The sequence below is a fragment of the Podarcis gaigeae genome, assembly GCF_964106915.1.
Source record: "Podarcis gaigeae genome assembly, chromosome: 13".
Lineage (NCBI taxonomy): Eukaryota > Metazoa > Chordata > Lepidosauria > Squamata > Lacertidae > Podarcis > Podarcis gaigeae.
In genome coordinates this window covers 1,912,371-1,936,420 of record NC_139689.1, presented here as the reverse complement: position 1 = coordinate 1,936,420, position 24,050 = coordinate 1,912,371, and the positions used below count along the sequence as shown (strand labels likewise).

Below are 24,050 nucleotides of genomic sequence, written 5' to 3'. Positions count from 1 at the left end.
ATTGATGCCAAAATCCAGCATCGCCTGAGCTCTGCAAGTGCAGCTTTCTCCTGATTGAAGTGCAGAGTGTTTGAGGACTGGGACATTCGCAGGGAAACCAAAATGCTTGTTTACAAAGCTATTGTACTACCAACCTCACTGTATGCTTGTGAAACATGAACCACTTATAAACGCCATCTCCAACTCCTTTAAAGATTCCATCAATGGTGTCTCCGAAAAATTTTACACATCACTTGGGAAGACAGGTGAACTAATGCCAGGGTATTGGAAGAAGCAAAGATCACCTGTGTCAAAGCAATGATTCCTCAACATCAACTTCGCTGAACTGGTCATGTTGTGCGGATGCCGAATGATCGTCTTCCAAAGCAACTACTCTATTCTAAACTTAAAAATGGAAAGCGTAATGTTGGTGGTCAACAAAAGGGGTTTAAAGACTGTCTCAAGGCAAATCTAAAAAAATGTAGTATAAACACTGACAACTGGGAAACACTGGCCTGCGAGCGCTCCAGTTGGAGAACAGCCTTTACCAAAGGTGTCATGAGGTTTGAAGACACTCGAACTCAGGACGCAAGGGAGAAACGCGCTAAGAGGAAGGCACGCTTGGCAAATCCACACCGTGATGGACTCCCGCCCAGAAACCAATGTCCCCACGGTGGAAGGACGTGTGGATCCAGAATTGGCCTCCACAGTCACTTACGGACTCATGGTTAAAACCGTGTTTATGGGAGACTATCTTACTCGGCTACGAGGGATCGGCAAAGAAGAAGATAGGGAAGATAGGGACCATCACTGGGTGGTTGCAAATTCTGGCGTTTCGTGTTCCCACTGTTTCAACGTCAGAACATGGAAAGAGGCCATGACCCACCTAGTCCAGTGCCCTGTTCTCACGGTGGCCAACCAATGAGAAGCCTCCAAAACAAAGGGGCAAAGGCAACTCTCCTCTCCTGAAGTTTCCAACAGCTGGAAGCACCCAGAAGCATTTCTGCCTCCTTTCGCTGCAAAATGTGAAGTGCTCTAATTTTCCTGGATCCGAGGCCAGCGGCGCCTCCGGAGTTTCGCTGGCCAGAACTCCTCTGCCCTGAGCTACTCTCAGGGTGCTGGAAAAGCCCCTGGGTCAACGCCCAACAGCTCCTAGCCGCAGGGTGGGGGGCACCTTATCACCCTCCCCCAGTCCTTGCTGTTCAAATGCAACTCGACGCCCAGTTTGGAATTATCTGAGCGTTTGCAGATAATTGGGCATCTGTTTGTGGGCCTGCATGACTTGGGAGAAAAGCAGCCTTTACAACTGGACACGCGATCTTGCGCACATGTCTTGGCGAGAGACCCCACGACTTTCCGAACACTCACACACAAAATTTTGTTGTTGTTGTTGTTTAGTCGTTTAGTTGGGTCTGCCTCTTCGTGACCCCCTGGACCAGAGCACGCCAGGCACTCCTGTCTTCCTCTGCCTCCCTCAGTTGGGTCAAATTCACGCTGGTACCTTCAAGAACACTGCCCCACCATCTCGTCCTCCGTCCTCCCCTTCTCCTTGTGCCCTCCATCTTTCCCAACATCAGGGTCTTTTCCAGGGAGTCTTCTCTTCTCATGAGGTGGCCAAAGTCTTGGAGCCTCAGCTTCAGTCTTGGAGCCTCAGCTTCAGGATCCGTCCTTCCAGTGAGCACTCACGGCTGGTTTCCTTCAGAATGGAGAGGTTGGATCTTCTTGCAGTCCATGGGACTCTCCAGAGTCTCCTCCAGCACCAGAATTCAAAAGCATCCATTCTTGGCCAATCAGCCTTCTTGATGGTCCAGCTCTCACTTCCAGACATCACTATGGGGGAAACCAGAGCTTATGGAAATGCTACTTCCCGTAGGCATGTACAGGAAATCGTTTTGAAAAAAATAAGAATAAAAATCTGGATTAATGGACCTTGCCCAATTTATTGCACACGCCTCCAGCGAACCTCCCCTGCAATTATGGGATTTCTTTATTCGCGGGCATCGGCAGATCCCGTATGCCGCATCCACACGTGTTTTGTATAGCTAACTGCCTCCAGCTAAATGAAGGTTTAATTGGAAAGGGTATGCGCGAAAGACGTCATGACTCTGTCCTCAGGAGGTCTTGCGCGCTCACCCCCACTGCACCCCCGGGGGTTCTGGCTTTCCCGTTCAGACGACGCGCCCCAAACACGCAACCAGCCAGCCGCACACGCGTCCGAGGGGGGAGCTGACGCGACAGGAGAGGGGAGCGCGGAGGCCGCCTCCGATTGGCCGCTGGGTGGCAACATTGCGCAAGGAGAGCCGGAGCCGACTGCGGATTGGCGAGCCGAGGCTACACCGGAGCCGCAGGCGCTGACGTCCAGCTTGGCCCGCGCCTGATGCAGCCGCCTCAGTGGGGGCCGGGCTGCTGCCCGCTGGTGCAAGCCGCCGCATGCATGCGCCCTCCTGCCCTTGCAATGCCTGGAAATCCGGATCTTTCGATTCGGAGTCACTCCCGTTTACACGAGCCCATTGGGGGAAAGTGGATTTGGCGCGCCGATTAGGCAGCGGGTGAATCGGGAGGAGGGGGAGGAGGCGCCCGGGGTGGGAGTCAGAAAAAGCAGGGAGGGAAGGAGGCGAAGAATTTAGGATTTTAGAGTTGCAAGGGACCCCCAAAGGTCATCCAGTCCAACCCCCGCCATGCAGGAATCAGTCCTGTTCTACCTCTTCCGGAAGACCTGCGAGTATGGATGGATGGAGCAGGCCTTCTTGACAACTCCGGGTTGCCGTCCCTCCAGCAGCGCTTTAAGAGACAAACCAGCGTCTGGATGGGCCCAGATGCAAACTGGGCACAGTGGGGACCCACCGAACCCTCAGGTTTTGAGAGGGCAGCAGATTCTGGAACAGTCTTCAAGGGCAGCCCAAGGCGAGCATCGCACTGCAGTAGTCTAGGCAGGAGGGTTCCGGGACTAGATTTCACCCTGGATTTTAGCTGGGTGTGCTAGGCTCTGCGGTGTAATACAGCAAGGGCCAATGGGCAGATTTCTAATGTTAGAGAGTTGGAAAATACATATATATAACTAGAAAATGGAGGGGGTGTTGGAAAGAGGGGAAAAGGTGAGGGGGGGCATGGAGAATTGGAAAGCAGGGCTGAGCTTAGCGGCCCTACTCCCAAGAAAGTTTATGGAATTGTCGTGTTGCGAGGGCTCCCCAGGGGTCATCCAGCCCAACCCGCTGCAATGTATGGAAAAACTGCTAAAGAATCCCCGGTATTTGAAGCCTCCGGTGAAGGAGACGTTATCTACAAGGCTGCAGGATCTGACCCATCCCGGGCCCGATCCAGCAAGGCTCCCTCGCGCAAATCGCGTTTTATTTCAGAGCTGGATCAGGCCCCAGGTTAACACGTGTGCGCCTCGCGTGCAAAAATAAAAGCAACAACACCCCAGTGATATATATAGCTATTCCCCCCTGCCGGGCCCTGGGGAGTCGGCGCCTTTTGCCAAAGTGCGCGCATCTCTGCTTCGCAAGCCGCGCGCATCTCCGGAGACCCCGCGGGCGCTAGGACCGCGCCGCCTCCTCCCGCCGGCTGCAGCTGGGTATAAATGCAGGGCAGGCGGGCATGTGGGTCTGTTTGCAGTTTGCATGAGGATAAACCAGCCTGGGAGGGAGCCCGAAGTGGGGGGGGGCGCGCAGGAGCCTTGCTGGGCCCGCGCCGCGCTGCGTAACGGGCGCGCCCAGCCTCTCCAAATCCCTGGCAAGCCTCCGCAGACCCCGGAGCGGAGTTAAAGACCCCAGACGTCGAGGAGGAGGAGGTCCGGGTTTCTTTGCTGCAAGAAGGAAGAGAAAGGCGAGGCACGTGGTCGGTGTGCAGAGAAGAGGCGCAGGATCCTCCTTGCAGCTTGCAAGAGGGGAGCGCCCCCCCAAAAAAACGCTTGCAACCCACCAGCTGCAGCCCTTCGGTGCGCGGAGGCAAGAGGCGGAAGAGTGAGCAGGATTGCAAGCCGCGGCCAGGTTAATGGCAGCTGCGCCTTTGCAGCAAGAGGTTTAATTGCGATTTAAAAGGAGAGGAAGGTGCGTTTGGGCGCGCGCCTGTGTGTTTGCGGGTGGAGAGAGGGGGGGGGTGGACATCCCTGGTTTGGTAAACCCCGCACTCCTCCCCAGCCTTTTTAAAAAATCTGTTTTTCCTGCTTGGCTCAAGGCGGCTGCAGAAGCGACTCGCAAGTTGTTGTTTTTTGGCCGCCCTACATTTTTCTCCTCCTCTGCTGGTTTTTCTTGCAGATCTTGGGGTGACCATTGGAGCGCGCGCGCGCGCCCCTCTCTCTCTCTCTCTCTCTCTCTCTCTCTCTCTCTCTCTCTCTCTCTCTCTCTCTCTCCTGGAAAAAGGTTTGGGAGCGAATCGGAGACTTGACTTGTTTATTTATTTAAAAGCCAGCTGCGTTTTCTGCGCTTGAAAAGCCAGCTTTCCCTATCCCGCCCCCCCCCCCGCTCTTGCAAAACACTTGGCAAAAATAAAAAAAAGTCGCCCCTCTCCGCGCATGTGTGTCAAACTGGCCAATTCTTACCCCCCCCCCCGCGCCCGCCTTTCACCCAGTTTTGTCGTTTCGGAATGCATTCCTCGAGAAGCCTCGTCTTGCAGGTTTAAAGGCGACTTTTGTTTTCTGTTCACGTGTATATGTGTCACTTGGGTACGGGAGTCGCCGTATGTGTTCTCTGGGGTGCCTCAGCCCTGTTATCAACCGCTCCTGTTTTCCTTTCTTTAGGGCTCAGAGCCGCCTCTAACACGGTGGTTCCAACACCTATTTTTTATGGAAGAAAATGTGTTTTTTTGTTGTTTTCTGCGTTAGAGAAAACAAATTTGCGTTAGAGAAATTTGCAAACTTTCACTAAGCTCTGAAGTTTGCCACACAATCCCAAATTTTGCCAACTATTGCGGTTGACATTTTTTCCCTTCGGAGCAGATGTTCCCTGTTAAAGTTCCCTTTCGGTCTGCAGTGTGGAGATGGTGCAAAAAACCCTCTAGAAGTTCTCTGCTGGGCTGGGGGGGGGGTGCCTAGAAAGCACATTAAAATGTTCTCCCCCCACGGCAAACCCAGGTTAATGAGAAACCCATAAACATTCCTCCTGGCCAGTCAAGGGACCACATGACCTGATTCCATTCCTTCTGTATTACCATCTCATTAATAATAATAATAATAATAATAAGACTTTTTTTACAATGAATCCATTCCCCCCCCCTTTCTTTTAGGGTTGGGAGTTTGAGCGCAAACATTTTTTATTTTATTTAGCAGCTGCTAAGTCCAGAGAGCGACACACTCGCCCGCACTTGCCATGGAAAAAACTGCGATGGTTTATTTTCCCCTGCCTGCTCTCTTCACATGTGATTTTTATTAGAATCAAACTGCAAGCGGTAGCTTTTGCAAAAAAAAAAAAAAAAAAAAAAGGAGACTTTGTCTGGTGGAAAAGGATTCTCCTTCCAAGGCAAACAAGGGTGGTTTTTTTTGGCGTGGGGGAAAAAGATCATTGCAAAAACTCTCCAGGTTACAAACACGATTTCGGCACCTGGCCGTTTGTTTTTTCCCCCTTCTTTTTTGTAACTTTGCAACTTGGAAGAACTTGGCTGACACACTCATGGAGGTGTGCATGTTTTTTCCTCTAGAAAGAAGAAATGGACTAAATCTCGCACCTGGAGGGAGTTGGTGACACCTGAGCCCTGAGAGAAGGGAAGCTATTCTGTGCCAACCTGGCGGGCGGATGGGTCCTGGAAGCGATTGGCTGAGGCTCTTTCCGATTTGCAAGGGATGAATGACGGCTGCTCCTGGGATGTGAGCCTTCCTCCTCTCTCTGAACCTCTCCGGACAGCTTCAGAAGGACCTTTTGCTCTTCCCGTCGCACGACACCCCTGAAAGGTGGTCTCTTGTTGCTTACACGGGCACGTAGCCGGGCTCCGCATTCCTTTGCAGATTGGCCAGCCACTCTTTGTTCGGTGCCCCCTTTGTGCCCTGGGGTCCTCTGGGTGTGGCTTGCCTTGGCATGCGCCTTGGCATGCGCTGGGCAAAGGGCTTCTAGAGTCCCCGCGGCCATGGACCCCGACGCTGCCGACGCTGCCTTCTCGGACGTCCACCTCTGTGGCTACCTGCGCAAGCAGAAGTCCCACCGCCGTCGCTTCTTCGTCTTGCGGCGCGGCAGCGAGCGAGGCCCCCCTCGCCTGGAGTACTACGAGAACGAGAAGAAGTTCCGGGCGGGGGGCCTCTGCGCGCGCCCCAAGAGGACTTACCTGCTAGCCAGCGCCCTCAACGTCAACAAACGGGCAGACGCCCGGCACAGGCACCTCATCGTCCTCTACGGGCGCGACGGCACCTTCGGAGTGGCAGCCGAGGACGCGGAACAGCAGCAGGCGTGGTACGCGGCGCTAGTGGAGCTGCACTCCAAGGGTGAGTGGGAAGGGGGGGTCCACGTTGGCAGGGGGTGGCCTGCGATTATCTTGGTGGCATAGCATGGCATGGCGAGGAGCTGCTGTGCCCCCTGACCCATGCCACGCCACCTGGCCTGCGCTGGGGGGGAATTCCTGCATGTTAAACTCTGGAACTCCCTGCTGCAGGATTTGAACGGCTTTGGAATGGTCAGTGGCTGCTTTTGAGTTCCTCCCGTGCTCAGATCCTCCTTGCTGGTTTCTCACAGGCCACTGTGGGGACAGGATGCTGAACTAGATGCCCCTCCTACCTGGCCTGATCCAGCAGGGCTGTTCTGATGCTGTTGTGGAGCCTCCAGGCGCAGGGAGAGTCTATCTCAATTCCTTAATTATAAGGGGCATTTGGCCACTGTGCAAACAGGATCCCCATCTCGGTGGGCTCTCCTTATTTTCTTGGAGTATCTTCAGCCTTTTAAGCCAAACATGTCTTGGGGGGGGGGGTTCTTAATTTTTTACTATTTATTCCTAAGGTGCTGCTGCTGCTGCTGCTGCTGCTGGCCATGGCCCACACAGGCTGGCAGCAGTGGCTCTCCAGGGATTGGCCCTGGGACCTCAATTCTCCACCAGAAGCGGGGCTTGCTTACACGAGCGATGCAATAGGAAGCTTTAGCCAGCCATCGGCCCACCTAGCTCAATAATGCCTGGTACTGGCTGGCAGTCTTTCCCCTGCCCTCCCTGGAGATTGAACCTTCTGCATGCCAGGCAGGTGTCCTGCCACCGAGCCACAAACCTTCCCTCTCCAGGCCCGCTGGTGCATTTACCGCAGTACTGCCTACACAGGCGGGCAGCAGCTCTCTCTGGTTTTGGGTAGACCCATACCGGATGATAACTGCCCAGGGTTTAACTGGGAGTCTTCTGCATGAGTGGCAGAGGCTATACCCTGCTGAGCTATGGAGGCTCTACTCCCCGAAGCTACCTTCAGTCTGTTTCTTCCCGCAAGCCCACGTTTGCGACCCACGGGGGGCTCTTCCAGGGCCACCAGCAGAGGCGTGTCTTTTGTTTTCCGACCCTTTAAACTGGCGATTCCGCCGACGCAGCGGGTTGGACTAGAGGACCTTTGGGAACCCCTTCCAAATCTATGGTTTTGTGATTTCTCCCCGGGGTTCCTGGAGGGGCAGTTTTGTTCCACAAAAACAGTGGTGACGGAGCTTCTGTGCGGCACGTGACCGTCTGCATCTTAATTCAGATGCCCAGGCCAGATTTCCTCAACCTGGGTGCCCTCCATCTGTTTCGGAGAGACAGTGTGGTGTAGTGGTTAGAGCACTGGACCTAGGACCTGGGAGACAACCAGGGTGTGGCCGGGGGGGGGGCAGTGACTTGCTCTTAGTCTAGCCTACCTCACAGGGTGGTTGTTGCGAGGATGAAATGGGGAGGGCAGGTATGTACGGGATATAAATGTGATAAATCAACTTCTTTGCATGCAGAAGCTTCCCAGTTTGATCCCAGTAGGGCTGGGAAAGACACACGCCTCTTGACTGGGGGTCTACTTTTCTCGCTTCCAGGTGGGAGCAGGTGACAGGGCTAGAGATACGGGGTGCATTGCAGTGGGAGGGGCTGGGTGACCCCTGGGGGTCCCTCTCGCCTTCACTGTACTGGGATTCAACGAGTCTCCTAGCCTAAGATCAGGGCAGAGACCCTGTTGGCCCTCAGAGGTCCCTTGAGCCCATTTCACAGATGGGTAAGCACACAATCACTCTGCAGGCCACAGGGTTCAGCTAGATGGCCTCTGGGAGACCCCTACCCACCCTGTAATGCTGCCACCCCCCGTTTTGTTGTGCTCTGATCCAGCCTGGTTCCCTCTAGCTTTTTTGGACGGCAACTCCCATCAGCCCCAGCCTGCGGGAGGGTCCCAGGTTAGGGGAAGGCTGCTCTAACCATTGCACTTTGCTCCCCTTGCGTGATTCCCGGGCCTCTGCATAACCTTTTTTGTTTACCCCCTGCTAATTTAACCAAGCTATTTATTTCCTCCTTGCTCCCAGGGCCTTGTTGCTCTGCAGGTGCCGTTCGTTGGTCTGGGCCAGGGAGGCTGCCAGCCTGTGTAGACAATATCCAGCTAGATGGACCTAGAGTCTGTCTCAGCCCCAGCTCCCTATGTCCTCATTTAATCCAGAACAATGAGAAATAGAACCTTGATTTGTTCCTAGGGCGCTTGGCTGCACACCTGTTTGGCATGCAGAAGGCCCCATGGTTCCTTTCCTGGGGGAGACAGACCCCCCCCGCCTAAAACCCTGGAGAGCTGCTGCCGGCCAGTGTCTGCAATATTGCGCTAGGTGGAACCCAAGTGTCTGGCTGGGCAAGGGCTGTACTTCAGTAGCAGAGCGCTTGCTAGACCTGCAGAAGGTTGCAGGATTGCATCCTGCAGTACACTCCCCTTGGCGAGGTGCAAGCGCAGCTGCCAGCCAGTGCATGCAATATTGAGCTACCCATGGTTCTCTTGACCTGTCTTGGGATAATGGCGTCCCTCTCCTCCCCCCGGCTTGAGGCTGCCTTGGGAGCAAAGGTTTCTCCGGGACCTTTGGGCTAGATCTCTGCAACCCAGCCAGCCGTATCCTGGCCCAGAAGCCTCCAGGCGTGGCATGTGGGGCCGGCTTGCCAGGGAGGAGGGAACTGGCTGCGGGCAAACCTTGGAACTGGGTCAGGAGGGTCCCGTGCCAAGCGCTGGCCTCGGCGGGTGTGAGCCTGCCCCGAACTTTGCTCCCAATGGAGCGAACAGGGGTGTCACCCAAAACCTTCTCCCCTTGCAAGAATTCTTCTGGGTGCAAGATGTGATTCCTTGCAAAACCTCTTTCCCCTTTTTCCAATTTTGCAGCTTGCGGTGTTGGAGATGTATGTTTGTGTGCGCAGCTGGTATGCGCCGCCTGGTACATAATGTTCTCTCTCTCCTCTCCCCCCCCCCATACTATTCCTTGGGGGGGGGGGGGAGGCTGATTTTCCTGAGAGAGAGAGAGAGAGAGGCCGGCCCCAGGACTCCTGGGTTCTCCTGGCACACAGGGAGTTCTGGGTCCAGGCCAGCAGTTCCCTTTTTCTTTCTTTTTTCCTTTTTTGGTGGGGGGGGGGCAGGGAGCTACCCCCTCACACACACCGTGCTCCCACAACTCCGTCCTCAGCGCCCCTTGCAGAAAACCCATTATCCTGAGCGGCGCTTTTGCACTTGGCGCGCGAAGGAAGCGAACGATAAAACTCAAAAGCGGCAATGGGTAACTGTGCATTTATTAAAAACCCAGCGTGATTTAATCGGCCGGGCGAAAGGCGCGAGCGCGACCCAGCTGCAGCCGGCTTTCCGAAGCCTGGTGGTCATTAAAAAAAATAAAAAATAGTTTTTTAAACATATCATTTTCAGCAGCAATTAAACATACTTTTACATCTTGTACAGTTTTTTTCGACTTCCATCAATCTGAAAATTTCCCAGTCTATTCACTTCATATGCATTTCTTACATTTAAATCTCATAACTAATATCTCTGCTCTTTCTCTACTTTGCAATGTTTCATATATACTGTATTTCTCTGTACGAAACTCCTTGTAGTCCTACTAGCGTGATTTGTTGACTACAGTTGCTCTTCAAATACCATATTTTTCGCACTATAGGATGCACTTTTCCCCCTCCAAAAATGAAGGGGAAATGTGTGTGCATCCTATGGGGCGAATGCAGGCTTTCGCTGAAGCCTGGAGAGCGAGAGGGGTCGGTGCGCACTGACCCCTCTCGCTCTCCAGGCGTCAGGAGAGCCCCACCGCCAGCCCCACAAGCTCGGGGGACAGCGGGAGAGGCGCAGCGCGCAGCTTCGGCATGGCTCTGGGTCCTGTTCTGGGGGAGGGGGAAGCTCGGGCTTCCCCTGCTCCAGCCCCGTGCCTGGGGGGGGGGAAATAATTTTTTCCCCTTTATTTCCCCCCCCCCCCAAATCTAGGTGCGTCCTATGGGCCGGTGCGTCCTATAGTGCGAAAAATACGGTAGTTCGTATATATCTTCTGTGAATCTCTGGTCCCGCAGGTTTCGAATCCTTCCTGTCGTTTTATCCAATTCTGCGGAGTCCATTAATCTAATCCTGGTGGTCGTTTGCAATGTCTGCTGCGACCCCTGCTTCCGACTCTACACTCTTCTGATTTTACACCTCCAAAGCCCCTCTGCCGCCCACTTGCCTTTTGGCACACACCCCTATTTAATCCTGTTGTCCCCGTCCCCCCCTACTTTGGGAACTGGGGGGGGGGGGGAGTGTCTGTGATTCACAGCTGGACCTGCAACACCTCTCTCTGAGCATCTTCCGTCCTCTTCTCCCCCCCCCCTTCGACTTTTCCCCGAACTGTTTAGCTTAAACATTTGCTCTCTCCCGAACCCCGGAGTTAACCTCAGGTTGGCGAGGGGGGGGGGGGCTTTGAATTATCCTGCCACAATCTCCCCGGCAACCGGTCCCTCTCCTTCCATTCCAGGTGACTTGCGCACGTCGGTTGTTGCCAGGGCGCCCGGCTGTTTTTGGGTCTGTTTACCCGTTTCTCTTTCCATCCGCCCACTGCCTTCACCTTCTGTGCCCCCCACCCATTGTCGTCGTCCTCCTCCTCCCCCCCCCTCCAGCCCACTGAATAACCAAAGCACTCCTTGCCACATGGCCAAATCCTTTCGGCCAGTCTGGGTGGGATGTGCAGGGTTTCCTGGGGGGTCCGAGTGCGAGAGCAACTCTCGGTTTCCAGCAGCTGACCCCAATTGTGGAGGGCAGGGCATAGCCCCCGTGGCTTAGTCACCATCAACAGCTCTATCCTCCTCTGTGAATTTGTCCCGTCCTCTAGGTTGCTGGTCACGCCTGCTTCCTGTGGCAGGCAGTTCCACAGTCCAACTGTGTGCTTCCTTTTCTCTGCCCAGGGTCATTGCATCTTGCTTTTAACCAGAAGGTTGGAAGTTTGCGGCCACCCAGGGACGGCTGCGGACAGGATTCCTGCCTTGCTGGAGGGGGTTGTGCTAGATGACGCTCAGGGATCCCTTCCAACTTGCAGGTCTATGATTCGTTGGAGGTTTCTAAGCGGAGGTGGAATGGCTGTCTGTCCAGGATTCGACTGCAGCGCCTCTGCTCATTTCCACCTGGCCTGCACCTGGCCTGTCTCCCGCTACTATGAGCTGGGATATGAGGCCCTGCATTTCAGGGTTGTGGGTTTGATCCCCACGTTGGGTGAAAAATCCCTGCGTTGCAGCGGGTTGGACTAGATGACCCTTGGAACCTGTTCCAGCTCTACAATTCCGTGGTTGTCCTGAACCCTCCTCCAACACCCAGCTTGGTTGGTGTGCCTTCTGAGTTACGAGAGAGGAACTTCCCTATGCACCGTCATGTATGCTTTAGTTGAGATTACTGCCTTGCAGGGAGTTGGCCAAAAGGCCTTCAGAGGTACTTTCCCCTGTACAATTATTTCTTTGCAGAATCATAGAAGTGCTGGGAGGGGGCCCTCAAAGGTCATCCAGCCCAACCCCCTGCAAGGCAGGAATTGCAGCTGACTCAATGGCCTCCTTCTCACTCGCCTTTTCCTCTCTCTCTCTCTCTCTCTCTCTCTCTCTCTCTCGTTCCCGCCCTTGCAGGAAATGCGCCCCTCGGCCGCGATTCTGCCTCCTCCCCCCACCCGCCCTTCAAGGAGGTCTGGCAGGTGAGCCTGCGCCCCCGGGGCCTGGGCCACACGCGCAACTTGGCCGGCGTCTACCTCCTCTGCCTGACGGAGAAGACCATCGACTTTGTCCGGCTGAACTCGGACGTGGCCGCCGTGGTCCTGCAGCTGCTCAGCGTCCGCCGCTGCGGCCACTCCGAGAACTACTTTTTCATGGAGGTGGGGCGCTCGGCCGCCACGGGGCCGGGCGAGTTGTGGATGCAGGTGGAGGACCTGGTGGTGGCGCAGAACATGCACGAGACCATCCTGGAGGCCATGAAGGCGCTGAGCGACGACTTCCGGGTCCGTGCCAAGAGCCAGCCCCTGGCCTCCACGCCCATCTCGGTGCCGCCCCGGCGGCAGCACCCGGGGAACCCTCCGGCCGGTCAGGGCAGCTTCCTCTGGCGCCCGCGCCCGGAGAGCACTCCTTGCCTTCCCCACGTGCCTGGGGCGCAGAAGGTGTCCGGGCCACGGAAGCCGAGTTCCCTGAGCGACTACAGCGCTGTCTCGTCGGACGAAGGCGGCTCCAGCCCGGGCGAGTGCCGTCCTGCCGGGACGCCCGACCCCCTGGCCTACCTGCTGGTGGGAGGTGAGCTAGACTACGTCACCATGGGCAAGAGGGCATCGCCGGACAGCGCCTCGTTGGCACGGTGGGCGGCGGCGGCGGAAGCCAACAAGCGGTCCTCTCTGCCCCTGGTGGCGCTGGAGAAGGAGGCCCTGCCACGGAGGAAGCCGCCCGCCGTCTCCGCCAGCTACCCGGAAGGCCTCAACCTCCGCGGCTCCGACCCTGGCTACATGGCCATGCTGCCTGGCGTGCCCACGGAGGACCGCGGTTATGTGCCCATGGCGCCGGGCAGTGCCTCCCCATCCCGCGAGCGAGGAGGCTACATGCTGATGTCCCCCAGCGGCGGCAGCTCCCCGGACGGGACGGCCCGGTGGGCGAAATCGCCCGGTGGAGGTGACTACATGGATATGTCGTCCGCCAGTCACTCGGCTTCCAGCACCCCGCCGGAACGCAGCCCTCTGCCCGGCGGCGCCCCCTTCTTCTCCCTGCCCCGCTCCTTCAAGCACGTCCCGGGGGCCGCGCTGCGCCTTTTTGACCCCCGCCACCTCTCCGGGTCCTCATCCACCAGCTCCGACAGCCTGGAGGAGGCGGACGGACACCCCCGGACTCTCTTCGCCTGCCGGGAAGCGGCAGCGCCGCCCCGCAGCCCTGGCGAGTACGTCAGCATCGAGTTCGGGTCCTGGGCGGCTGCAGACTACATCAACATGTCAGCTGGGGCTGCGCCGGAGGGACTCACCCAGCCACCGCCGACCGACAACTATGCCGAGATGGTGCCCGGGACCCGGCTGGTATGTTCCCGCTCTCAAGGGAGGAGGCGGCACTGCTCAGAGACGTTCCCCGAGGCGGAGAGGAATGGGGTGGAGCCCCCGGCCGGAGAGGCAAAAGTCGAGCCGGGTCTGAACTACATCGACTTGGACCTGGCGAATGAGGCGGCGCCTGTCCTGCGGCTGCCAGCGGTGCCTGCCCCAGCTGGCGTGATCCACAGCTATGCCAGCATCGACTTCCACCGCTCTGGGGAGCTTCGGGGGCAGAAGGCGAGCTCAGAGGGGGCAGGTGAGTGGTGGCGGCGGGAAGGCCGGGCAGGTATCTGGTTTTGAACAACATGTCTGTATCACCATCTGAACATCGCAGTGGTACCTCGGGTTAAAGACGCTTCAGGTTACAGACTCCGCTAACCCAGAAATAGTACCCCAGGTTAAGAACTTTGCTTCAGGATGAGAACAGAAATCGTGCTCCGGCAGCACGGCGGTAGCAGGAGGCCCCATTAACTAAAGTGGTGCTTCAGGTTAAGAACTGACCTCCGGAACGAATTAAGTACGTAACCAGAGGTACCACTGTACAGTCATACCTCGGGATGAATATGCTTCATGTTGAGCATTTTTGGGTTGCGCTCCATGGTGACCTGGAAGTAACGGAATGCCTTACTTCCGGGTTTCGCCGCTCACACATGCGCAGACGCTCAAAATGATATCATGTGCGGAAGCGGCAAAAAGTGCAGTCGCATGTTACGTTTGCTTCAGGATGTGAACGGGGCTCCGGAACGGATCCCGTTCGCATCCAGAGGTACCACTGTACAGCGGTACCTTGGTTCTCAAACTTTATCCGTTCCAGAAGTCTGTTCCAAAACCAAAGCGTTCCAAAACCAAGGCGTGCTTTCCCATAGAAAGTAAAGCAAAACAGATTAATCCATTCCAGTCTTTTAAAAACAACCCCTAAGACAGCAGTTTAACATGAATTTTACTATCTAACGAGACCATTGATCCATAAAATGAAAGCAATAAACAATTTACTGTACTATAAAATAAATAAGGCAGTGTTGTGATGATAAAAATGAAACAAAAATTCTTACCTGCACTGATGATAGTCATTGTTCTGCAGTCGTGGAATCAATCGATCAGTAGCTGAACTGGGTTCCACACAGTCACAAAAAACAAATTAACCGAAAAAGCCTCAAAATCGAAAAACGCAAAATAAGTAGCGAAAACCAAAGTGCTGCCAAACTTCGTCCATCCAGGAAGTCCATTTGACTTCCGAAAAGTTCGAAAACCAAGGTGCAGCTTGTGATTTGCGCAGGCGCCCCGGAAACAATATCCGACAGCCGGATTAGACGTTTGGCTTCCGAATTTTTTTTGAAAACTGGAACACTTCCGGGTTCTCAGCGTTTGGGAACCAGCAAGGCGTTTGAGAACCAAGGTAGCAGTGTATCGCAATGTCTTAAATAAGGACAGAGCTACATAGAGACATTTGCTGTCTTCACGGTTTCCCCCACTTTTTGGTTTTTGCAAAACACACAAACATCGTGATTTGCAATATCTCTCCAGATCAAATATTAGGGAACTGCTATCATATACTGACCTGAAACATTTTTGGAGGATATATGTTGCGCAGCCCTGACACACATCATGGTTCGTGATATATTGCCAGGTCAAAAACTATGAAACCGATATAATGATGTGGACTTCAAACTGGTTTGGATACGTCATGCAGCCGTTCTCTGCAGCGTGGCTTTAAAGTCCGGCCGTCCCGTTTCATTATTTGTTCAATTTGCCTATGTTTCGGGGCAGTTCACAGCATAAAAACACATAGGTAAAAACACAAAACACGTAATAAAACTGGGAATTAAGACACAAACCAATCACCGCCCCTGGCCGCAAAGGATTCTGGGAGTCGCGGTTTCTGAAAGATCCTAGGGTTTTTGAGGAGACTCGCGTAATCCCCTCGCAAACCTACAATTCCTCTTCCCAGGGAACCTCAGGAATGAGAATACGGGTCTCCTCTTGGCACCCTTAACGAACTACAATTCACAGGATGCACCCTGGACGAACTACAATTCCCAGGATTCTCTGGGGGGAAGCCGCGTCTGCTTAAAGCTGTGTGATTCTGCTTTAAAGGCGTGGTGCGGAGGAGGCATTTAAACAGAGGTTGGGTGGCCACCTGTCACGAGATTCGTCAGCCGCGATTTCTGCATCTTAGGGGGCGGGTTGGACTAGATGGCCCCTGGGTGCCCCTTTCCAAATTTACAATTCAGCGATTCTCCGAAACCCGCTGCCAGGGAGAGGCTGTCCTTTCGTTGGCCGCTCCTCTGCCGGGTAAATAGGCAGGCTTTTCGCGGAAGCATTTACTAGGGGCTGTTAAAAGTCTATTCCTAGCCTGAAGGGATTGAGAAACATGCAGTGATTTTTTTGGGTTAGGGAGAGAAAGGTCACTGCTGCTCCTAGCTTGGAAGCTCTCCGTGTCCCTAGAGCTGGGGCAGGTGCTTCTCCTTTGACACAGTGGCTTGGAGGTCCAATAATAATAATAATAATAATAATAATAATAATAATAATAATAATCCCCTGCCCATCTGGCTGAGTTTTCCCAGCCACTCTGGGCGGCTTTCAACAGAATATTAAAATACAATAATTATTAAACATTAAAAGGTTCCCTGAACAGGGCTGCCTTCAGGTGTCTTCTAAAAGTTTGGTAGTTATTTTTCTCTTTGACATCTGGTGGGAGGGCGTTCCACAGGGCGGGCGCCACCACCGAGAAGGCCCTCTGCCTGGTTCTCTGTAACTTCGCTTCTCGCGGTGAAGGAACCGCCAGAAGGCCCTCGGAGCTGCACCTCAGTGTCTGGGCAGAACGATGGGGGTGGAGACGCTCCTTCAGGTCTACTGGGCCTTTGAGGCCGTTTAGGGCTTTCAAGGTCAGCACCAACATTTTGAATTGTGCTCGGAAACGTACTGGGAGCCAATGTAGGTCTTTCAGGACCCGTGGTATGTGGTCTCCCAGTCACCAGTCTGGCTGCCACATTCTGGATTAGTTGTAGTTTCCGGGTCACCTTCAAAGGTAGCCCCACATAGAGCGCATGGCAGTAGTCCAAGTGGGATATAACCAGAGCATGCACCACTCTGGCCAGACAGTCCAGGGGCAGGGAGGGTTTCATCCTGCGTCCCAGATGGAGCTGGGAGACAGCCGCCCTGGACACAGAACTGACGTGCGCCTCCATGGACAGTGGTGAGTCCAAAATGACTCCCAGGCTGCGCACCTGGTCCTTCAGGGGCACAATTGCCCCATTCTGGACCAGGGAGTCCCCCACACCTGCCTGCCTCCTGTCCCCCAAAAACAGTACTTCTGTCTTGTCAGGATTCAACCTCAATCAGTTAGCCGCCATCCATCCTCCAACCGCCTCCAGACACTCACACAGGACCTTCACCGCCTTCACTGGTTCTGATTTAAAAGAGAGGTAGAGCTGGGTACCTTCCGCATATTGATGGACACCCAGCCCAAACCCCCTGATGATCTCTCCCAGTGGCTGCATGTAGATGTTGAAAAGCAGGGGGGAGAAGAGGGAACCCCGAGGCACCCCTCTTGGCTAGCTTGGGGCCGTAGAACTGCTGGAAGGGGACGTCACCCCAAGAAGGGTCATCCAGACCAACCCCCTTTTTGGAGAAAGGAGTCGCAGCTACAGAACCGCTGGTGATGTGGGTCCACCCAACCTCTTGCTTAAAACCTCCAGCGAAGGAGATTCTGCCCCATAGAATTGGAGGTTGAAAGGGTCCCATCGCAGGTACTGGGTATTTTTTTTTAAAATCGCAGCCTTCCTGATTTTTCTCAAAGCATTCTATATATTCAGAGAAGCAGCGCTGCTTCCGGCTGAGCGGAGCCACTCCGGCTAGTAGCATAGCTGTCAACTTTCCCCTTTTCTTTTGAAGAATCCTATTCGGAATAAGGGAATTTCCCTTAAAAAAAGGGAAACGTTGACAGCTTTGCTAGTAGCCATCGAGAGCCCTCTCCTCTTCCTCCTCCATGGACTTGTCCCATCCTCTTTGGAAGGCCCCCAGGTCAGTGGCTGTCACTGTTTCCAGTGGACATGAGTTCCATAGGTCAACCACGTCCTTTCTTTCATCTTCCCAACATTTTTTCTTTTTCCTTTTGCAGACATGCATTTTAATAAGTAATAAAGAGCAGATGTCGTTAACAATCACCTCTGAAATCTCATTAATAATAATAATTTATTTTTATCCCAGCCATAGCTGGGCTCAGGGCAGCTAACATAAAACTAACACAGTATACAAAGAACATAAGAACATAAAAACAGGCAGTCAATTAATTAAAATTTATAAATGGCATGGCTCTGTAGAGAAAACCTCTAAAATATATTTACTGAGTAAAATTCCGTCTTGATCACCCATTGGGGTTTTTACTGTACCCCCCCCTCCTGAAAATAAATGCAGAGAAGTCTACCAATTAAACAATGAGAAACTGATGATAACAACAACAACAACTTATTATTATTATTATTACTATTTTATACCCCGCCAATTTGGCTGGGTTTCCCCAGCCACTCTGGGCGGCTTCCAACAAAATACTAAAATACAATAACCTATTACCCCCCCTCCTGAAAATAAATGCAGAGAAGTCTACCAATTAAACAATGAGAAACTGATGATAACAACAACAACAACTTATTATTATTATTATTACTATTTTATACCCCGCCAATTTGGCTGGGTTTCCCCAGCCACTCTGGGCGGCTTCCAAGAAAACACTAAAATACAATAACCTATTAAACATTAAAAGCTTCCCTAAACAGGGCTGCCTTCAGCCATTATCCGTCATACTCCCCAACTGAAATATCTCCCCCCCCCCTCCATCTTCCAGCATTCAGCTGTGTGGGCTGCTCACGAGTTCGAGTCTTGCCAGAGAGGGCAGAAAACGTCCCCCCATCCCTTTTCTCCCTGCCAGGCATAATTTTGCAAACTTCTACAATGCCACCCTTTGTTTGCCTCTTCTCCTTTAAGCATTTTCTGGCAATTTTGGGAAATTTTGGGAAACAGGCTAGCATCTCCCCTACTCTGGCCAGCGAGGAAAAACGTCGGGTTTGGCTTCTTCCTTAACCATGGTGATTTCCAAACCTCCCTGCGAGGCCTGGGGCATGTTTGCTTTGCCTTATCAGCCGCCTACCTGGCGGCGCACCTGCCGCGAGGCTCACCTGGTGGCACAACGCGGTCCGGAATTACTCCTGGCGACGCACCCAGGTGTCTCTTGCCAGTTCGTGGCCCCTGCGCTCTCCTCGTTGGGGGGGGGGAGGAGAGGGACGTCATTATCCCGAGGCAGGCCAACAGAACTGTGGGTAGCTCAATATTGCAGACACAGGCTGGCAGCAGGGGTGGCACCTTGCCAGGGTGGGTGCAGTGCAGGTCTGAATCCTGCAACCTTCTGCAGGTCTAGCAAGCGCTCTGCTACTGAACTGCAGCCCTTGCCCAGCCAGACACTTGGGTTCCCCCTAGCGCAATATTGCAGACACTGGCCGGCAGCAGCTGTCCAGGGTTTCAGGCAGGGGGTACCTGGAAATGCTGTCGGGAAATGAAGCATGGGGCCTTCTGCATGCCAAGCAGGTGTGCAGCCAAGTCTGGCTCTGCATTTGGGCTGAGCTAGGGGCACAGCAGTTCTGCATATTCATTTATTCAATTGCAAATTAGATCCCCTCTTTTTTCCACCCCAGGGAGCTCAAGTAGGTGCAGAAATTTGTAAACTTAAAAGGCACGGATGGAAGAAAGTATTCCTTCCTCTCGTGTGCGGAACTCGAACTCGTGAGCATCTCACAAAACCTGAACTCGAACTCGTGAGCATCTCACAAAACCTAATAATAATAATAATAAATAATAAAATAATCATAGTAACAGTCCCCCGCCCCCCCAGCTCTAACAGGTCATAGATTATTTCATGGCCAAAGGCCATTGAAGAGCAAAAAAAATTTTTTCTTCAAAAAAAATAATACTGGTTTTCACAACATTATAAACAAACACATAAGACAAACAAACAAAAATCATAGCCTTATTGAAAATTACTCTTATTAACATTGTTAAGTGACTTCCTCGCTTCCCCTTGGTTGAATTTCGTTGCATGTCCTTTTAACGGTTTTCCAAATCCCAATTCTTATAAAATTTAACTTAAAGATTAACATCCTTAGATCTTCACACTGTGAAATTAAATGTATTAATTCATCCCTTAACATAAATAAAATCCTAAGTCAATTAGGTATCCGCAAGCTGTTTTCAGTTAATTTAACTTAACACATTTAACAAAGTAATCATTAAATTTAATCCACTCTTCCTGATACTCCTCCTCCTTCTGGTCGCGGACTCTTCCGGTTAGATCGTCTAGCTCCGAAAAATCCATCATCTTCATCTGCCATTCTTCTGAAGAGAAATGTTTTTGCCTGGTGTCTAAAATATATGCAATGAAGGCGCCATGTGAGCCTCTCTGTGGAGAGCATGGGAGCCACCACCGAAAAGGCCCTGTTCTCTTGTTGCTGCCCTCTGAGGTGGAGGGGATGTAGAAGAGTGCAGGATCCGGGGTGCTACATATGGGGAGAGGGGGTCCTTAAGTTATTGAGACCCTGAACCATGTCAGGCTTTAATCACCCAGCCCCATATTTCCCCCCCCCCCCACCTCTCCAGAGACATAATACAAACCCTTTCCTACTTTTAAGAGAGAGGTGTCAGTTCTTAGATTTCTTCAACAGCCTGCAGGATCAGACCAAAGGGCTCCCCTCTAGATCAGCACCCTGTTCTCACAGCGGCCAACCAGATGCCCATCAGGGGAGAGCCTGAAATCAGGATTCGAACACAAGACCGGCACTCTCCCCTCCTGCCGTTTCCAGGAACAACTATTCAGAAGCATCGCTGCCTCAAATTGTGAAGGGCAGAGTGTGGCCATCCCGGCCGGCGGCTATCGATAGCCCTCCCCTCTATGAATTTGCCCAGTCCTCTTTTACAAACAATCCTGTGGGAGGGAGTTCCGTAGTCCATGCGAAAAAGTACTTTTATCTGCCCGAAATCTCCCATCGTTCGTCGGCTGTCCCCTCCTGCCCCCACCAGATTATTTCCAGAGCGCTGTACACCCCGGGATCTCCCTGCCAGTCCACAAAGGAGCAAGCCCCACTTTTTAGCCTCGGTTTTCCCCAGCTGTGAAATGGGTGCGTCTTGAGAGCCCATTGCGGTAAATGTGAGTTTCGTAGGTGGCTGCCCCCCCCTTCCCCAACCAAAGCATCTGGTTGGGGAAAGGGTGGGGGCTGCACTCTAGGAAAGGGAGAAACCTATTTGCATGCTTGCCCCCCCTCCCCAGTTTGGGGGCTTGAAGAGAAGACATTCTTCCCCAAATCCTCACCTGCCCTGTTAAAATTCCTCTCTATATTTATATCTGCTTCCTCCGACAGCTGAGGCCGCCTTGCCGTCCCTGGAGAGCGGGGGGGGGGGGAGTTCCTCCTCCGCTGCTCCTCTCTCCCCCCCCCCAATTCTTTCCTTCCTTCCTTCCTCCCTTCCTTCCATTCTTTCCTTCTCGTCTTCATGGCGAGGGGCACAGTTTCTGCACACCCCTCTCCATCGTCTGCCATGCTGCCAAAGCTCAAGGCCCAGGGGAAATCACTGGAGGAAGGGGCGGGGCAAGGCCTGCGAGGGGCGGAGCCTTGGAGAGGGTCCCGAGGGCCACAAGAGAGGCCTGGGGGCCACATCCAGTCTGCAGGTCACCACGGATCCAGGGCTGCCCTTTTTTACCTCTAAGCTATTTTCCACTCGTTCCTTTTTTGTGATGTGCCACAAAAGCTTCCTCCTTCCTTCCTTCCTTCCTTCCTTCCTTCCTTCCTTCCTTTTCTGTTTTTTTTTTCTTTATCCCTTCCTTCCTTCCTTCATCTTCCTCCCTTCCTCTTTCTTTCTCTCCCTCCCTCCCTCCCTCCCTCTTACAGTCATACCTCTGGTTGCAAATGTGATCCGTGCGGGAGGCATGTTTGCAGCCTGAAGCGCCGCATCTGCACACGTGTGTGGTGCGATTCGGCGCATGCACGTGATGTCATTTTACGCTTCTGCGCATGCGTGAGCGCCGAAACCTGGAAGTAACCCATTCCGGTAATTCCGAGCTCACGCGGTCCGCAACCCAAAACCTGCAACATTCGTAACCTGAGGTATGATTGTATTTCATATTCCTTCCCTTCTTTTCCTTCCTTCATGCTCCTTTTCCTTCCTTCCTTCATCTTCCTCCTTTTCTTTCTTTCTTTCTTTCTTTCTTTCTTTCTTTCTCCCTCCCTCCCTCCCTCCCTCCCTCCCTCCCTCCCTCCCTCCTATTTCATATTCCTTCTCTTTTCCTTCCTTCATCCTCCTTTTCCTTCCTTCCTTCCTTCATCTTCCTCCTTCTCTTTCTCTCTCTCTTTCTTTCTTTCTTTCTTTCCTCTCCTCCTTCCCTCCTCCCTCCCTCCCTCCCTACCTCCCTCTTATTTCATATTCCTTCCCTTCTTTTCCTTCCTTCCTTCCTCTTTCCTTCTTCTGTTCTCTTTCTTTATCTCCCCCGTCCTTCCTTCCTTCCCTCCCTTCTTTTCCTTCCTTCCTTCCTTCCTTCCTTCCTTCCTTCCCATCAGCTCTTCTTGCGCCCCCCCACTGTCTCTCTCTGCCCCCCCCCCCCGTTTCCATCCTTAAATTTCATCCCCTGCGATGGTGACAGCGCCTCCCCTGCGCAGCCCGGGGGCTTTTCCGTTGAGAGAAAAGACGAGTTCAGTGCGACAAGATAGAAGCTGATGACATTACGCAACGGACAGAGAAAGGTCTCTTCCCCACAAAACGAGAATTTGTGGGCACCCAGCGAAGCTGCGTTTGGGGAGATTCAGGGCAGAGAAAATAAAACTCCCTCTTCACACAGCACAGAGTTAGACTGTGGAACTCCCTGCCACAGCAGGCAGGGATGGCCACAAAAGAGGACTGGACAAATCCATGGAGGAGGAGGAGAGGGCTGCCAGTGGCCAGGAGTTCGAATCCTGCTTGCGAGTTTCCCAGTTGAGACTGGAGGGGGCCCCGATCCTGAAGACTCCTAGCTTCTGAGGCTCTTTTCTCTTGAGCGGACCTGGCCCTCACAGCGCAGGGCGTTCTGGTTTTCTTTTTTTAATGACGCTGGGTCCTTGTTCCCAATCCGTCGGGCCCAGACTATAATTTTCATACCAGGGAGAGCTTTGCTGCGGTCTCATCCTGGCTCACACACACAACTCCCTCCCCCCCTTTTTTTTTAGTATTTTCCTTTTTTATTCGTTGCTCAGAAACTTGGCTTCTTGCTGGACGAGAGACGTGGTTATGGGGACAACACTCTCCCTTACGGAGATGGGGAGAGTCTTGTGGGGCTGAGTTTGGAAGAATTAAGGACAGTATTTATACCCCAGCCAGATGGGCGGGGTATGTATAAATTATTATTATTATTATTATTATTATTAATAAGTGCCCTGTGGCTGCTGGGTTGTGCCTTGCGCTCTTGAGCCGGGGTCTCTTCCAAGACCCCTCTGCCAACAGGAGGGAAGGGACGGGGCCCCTCTGAGCACGTGCAAAGTATCTGGGGGGGGGAAAGCTGACCAGGAGGAATAATAATTCCCTTTAAACCTCTTTTTCGCCCATCTCTGGGTTCCTTTCTTCGGTTGACCTCCCGGTGCCTGAAACAGATTTATTTTTTCTCTTCCTCTCTCATTTCAGATTCCTGATTCCGCCAGCAAGGAAGATGACGCAAACCGGTCTCCCTTGTCGCCGACATCATTTTTCACGATTGTTGGGTTTTTTTGCACTATAGCAATATTGGCTTCTTTAATTTCCCACCCCTCGGCCGCAGTTCTTTGGACGTAAAGTGCCTTTTTGGGGGGTGTTTGCCCCCACTTCCCCATGGGAGAACTCTGGAATAATGCCCTAATCTGTTTGCCACCAAAGATCTGTATGTGTCTGTGTTTGTTGGCCCGTGTGTTGGGTTTTTTGGGGGAGGGGGGTGTTTGTTTGGCCACCTCTGTAAGTCTGGGAAACGAATTGCCCAATTCAATTCTGCAAGGTGGAGTTTCCCAACCTGGCGCCCTCCCACAGCGTTGTGCTACAACTCCCTGGGAGTTATAGCGCAGAGCCACGGGAGGAATGGGCAGAAGGTGCACCCCAGAACTTAGCTGCTTAACTTTGGAAATACACCCGTCGTCCCCCTTGCAAAAAGAAATGCTAAAGGGTGCTGCTTTTTTTGCTTCAGAGGGAACCGCCTTGAACCCGTGTCTCGCCTCCGTGTCGTTAGTGGCCAAACGCCCCACCCCACTCAAGTGCCTGTGCTCTCCTGTGAAGACCCCCCCAAAAATCGCTGCAGCAGTTTGCAGAGAGAGGGGATATTTTGGGGTTCCCCGAAACCCCCCTGGGCCCGTCTCGTGACGCCTCGCACTTTGCTGTTGGGAACTGACAGCAATATTTGCTTCTCTCGTATTTGGAAATAAAAGAGATTTCTCAGAACTGGAAAACGGAGGTGTGGGGTGAAGTTCTGGGGAGGAAGTGGGGGTGTCTTGCCCCTTTTGGAGCCAGGGTGGGTTGGAGCGGGGCCACAGGAGGTCGGTTCTCCCCCCCCCCCCCCAGTGCATGCTTTCATTGAGATTCCTGCGGGTTGGACTAGAGGACCTCTGGGAGTCCCGT

The 24,050-nt window shown here is 53.3% G+C and overlaps 1 protein-coding gene across 4 annotated transcripts; it reads left to right on the top strand.

Annotated features, from left to right (window-relative positions):
- Window positions 1–3,437: 3,437 nt before the first annotated feature.
- Window positions 3,438–23,881, top strand: LOC310828822 (insulin receptor substrate 1-like). 4 transcript variants are annotated; one of them, XM_083706728.1, is made up of 4 exons: window positions 3,438–3,941; window positions 5,614–6,388; window positions 11,983–13,662; window positions 23,094–23,881. In XM_083706728.1, the coding sequence occupies exons 2-4, from the start codon at window positions 6,037–6,039 to the stop codon at window positions 23,099–23,101; spliced, it is 2,040 nt and encodes a 679-aa protein (XP_083562854.1). In that variant the 5' UTR covers window positions 3,438–3,941; window positions 5,614–6,036; the 3' UTR covers window positions 23,102–23,881. The 4 variants fall into 4 exon arrangements, with proteins under 4 accessions (XP_083562854.1, XP_083562855.1, XP_083562857.1 ...); XM_083706729.1 differs by having other exon boundaries at window positions 3,438–4,028; XM_083706731.1 differs by having other exon boundaries at window positions 3,479–3,916.
- Window positions 23,882–24,050: the final 169 nt, after the last annotated feature.

Bases quoted from the DNA above. Each gene is read 5' to 3' on its own strand.
- LOC310828822 (XM_083706728.1), top strand. From the start codon at position 6,037: ATGGACCCCGACGCTGCCGACGCTGCCTTCTCGGACGTCCACCTCTGT. The intron at 6,389-11,982 runs GTGAGTGGGAAG...CCGCCCTTGCAG, and splicing joins AGTGGAGCTGCACTCCAAGG to GAAATGCGCCCCTCGGCCGC.